We start from the raw sequence: 2262 nt of genomic DNA, 5'->3' as shown, positions 1-2262 counted from the left end.
ATCTGAGGAGCTGAAGCTAGAATAAATAATTAAGGAAATAGGAGCTTTGCTCAGCTGTGGGCTGCTGTGGCTATTCCCTCTCCTTAGAGAATGGTCTGAGGCTGAGAACAATTCTGTTTCTCTCCAGCATAGAATTGATTTGTACCTATGTAGCTAAGCTAAGGGCCAAGAACAGCATTTAAGAGCACACCTGATGCAAACCGTATATATTCCAAGGTGAAGAGTACTGTGACCATTATTTCCCTGGGCTAGACGTGGAGGGAATGTGGACCAAGCATTGGTACTATTTCCATCCTTTCTTTCCTAACCACAACATAACATACAACCCTCTATTATTTTAATTATCTAAATGCCCTTTGGTAAATCATTATTCTCTTCAGCCATGTTCATGGCTTGAGAGAGGTGAAATAAAAAGCGTATAAATCTACAAAATTTTGGAAATTTCAAGCACATGGTTTATATCAGAGGGAAGAATAAAAATTTAGTAAGGGATTTTGCAATTAATCATTTTCATCCAAATTTGGAAAATTTATGAAGATAGTTATGTAGACCAAAGTAAAATGAGACCTTCAGAAATGGATTTCCATTTTGTTAAAATGTGCAGATCAAGTGTGGCTGTCAGAGACCCTGCACTACGACTCTGTGGACTGCTACATTAGCCAAAATGAAGACAAAAGGTTCTCTGAAGTCTTCCACTCCAAGGCCATGTAATTTTTTTTATCTTGATATTTTCATTCTGCACATTGTCTCCCTCAGAGCCTGGTGGACCTGCTTGTTCCGCAGAGTGTAGATGACAGGGTTGAGCAGTGGGGTCACCACCGTGTTCACAAGGGCAGCCTCCCTGTTGGAGTCCAGCCTGTTCCTTTGCTTTGGTTTCACATATATAAACACACAGCTGCCATACATCAGAGAGAGGACAATGAGGTGAGAGGAGCAGGTGGAGAAAGCTTTCTGTTTCTCCCTGGCTGATGGGAGTCGCACAATTGTGACTACTATGTTGCTGTATGCAATGATGGTTATGATAAGGGATGTCAAAAGGATAACCAAAGCGAGGGCAAAGGCCAACATTTCAGCAGACCTGGAGTCAGAACAGGAGAGATGAATCAGGGGGCCAACATCACAGAAAAAGTGGGGGATGACATGGGGGCCACAGAAGGATAACTGGGAAACCTTTATTACCATACCACTGATGAGAGGGAAGGCTGAAGTGAAGCAGGCAGTGACCAGGAGGAAGCAAGTCTTCGGGTTCATGATGGTCGTGTAATGCAGAGGCTTGCAAATGGCCACATACCGATCCAGAGACATCACTGCTATGAGGAGGAAACCTGCTGCTCCCAGAAATAAAAAGACAAAGGCTTGTATGAAACAAGCAAGAAAGGAAATGATTTTCCTATCTAAAAGAAAGATGACCAGCAACTTAGGAATAACAGCACTTACGACACCACACTCCAAGAAGGAGAAAATGCTGAGGAAAAAGTACATAGGTGTGTGGAGCCGGGAGTCAGCACAGGTGATGGTGACTATGACGGCATTTCCTGCAATGGATGCCAGGTACGCCAGCAGGTGCACCAGGAAGAGGATCTTTCCCAGGTGTTGGATAGCGGGAAACCCCTCCAAGATGAATTCTTGGACAGTTGTCCCATTCTTCATTTCCATGGGCATGTCTTTGCACAGCATCATCAATGCTGATCTAACCTAGAATAAAGACATCAGGGAGGACAAAGGTTTTAGAGGAGCATGATTAAGTTATTTGACTATCCAGGGAGGTGGCTAGGCTGATAGTAAAGTGGATAGCCAGCTGGTTCTTGAACAGTAGGATCTGAGCTCAATACTAGTTCAATACTGAGTTCTAACCCTTGAGAGGTGGGTCATCTTTAGAAAGGTAATTAGCCTTTGTGAACTTCACTTTCACTCTCTGTAGAATAAAGAGGATAGGATCTACCTGTTCATGTTCTTTTGAGAATAAATTAAGATAAAGCATGTCACTCACTTGTTATATGATGCCAATGTTTCTTATGTGTTCCTGAAAATCTAAGTGTAATATTATGATCATTAATATAATGTAAATAAAGCATCATTAATAGGCAGAGTTATTGACATTTTCATAGTTTTAAAACATTTTAATTATTTCTTTAATTTTTTTATTAAAAACAATTTTAAAGATTTTATTTATTTGAGAGAGAGAGAGTGAGAGAGAGAAAGCATGAGAGGGGGGAAGTTCAGAGGGATAAGCAGGGGGCCCAATGCTGCACTCAATCCCAG

The 2262-nt window shown here is 41.5% G+C and overlaps 1 protein-coding gene across 1 annotated transcript; it reads right to left on the bottom strand.

Annotated features, from left to right (window-relative positions):
* Window positions 1-717: 717 nt before the first annotated feature.
* Window positions 718-1680, bottom strand: LOC113243068 (olfactory receptor 6C74-like). Its single transcript, XM_026481501.3, has one exon. The coding sequence runs from the start codon at window positions 1678-1680 to the stop codon at window positions 718-720; it is 963 nt and encodes a 320-aa protein (XP_026337286.3).
* Window positions 1681-2262: the final 582 nt, after the last annotated feature.

Source organism: Ursus arctos, unplaced genomic scaffold (assembly GCF_023065955.2).
Source record: "Ursus arctos isolate Adak ecotype North America unplaced genomic scaffold, UrsArc2.0 scaffold_7, whole genome shotgun sequence".
Lineage (NCBI taxonomy): Eukaryota > Metazoa > Chordata > Mammalia > Carnivora > Ursidae > Ursus > Ursus arctos.
Note: the sequence above shows the minus strand (reverse complement) of the source record. Positions and strands in the feature narration are given on the sequence as shown.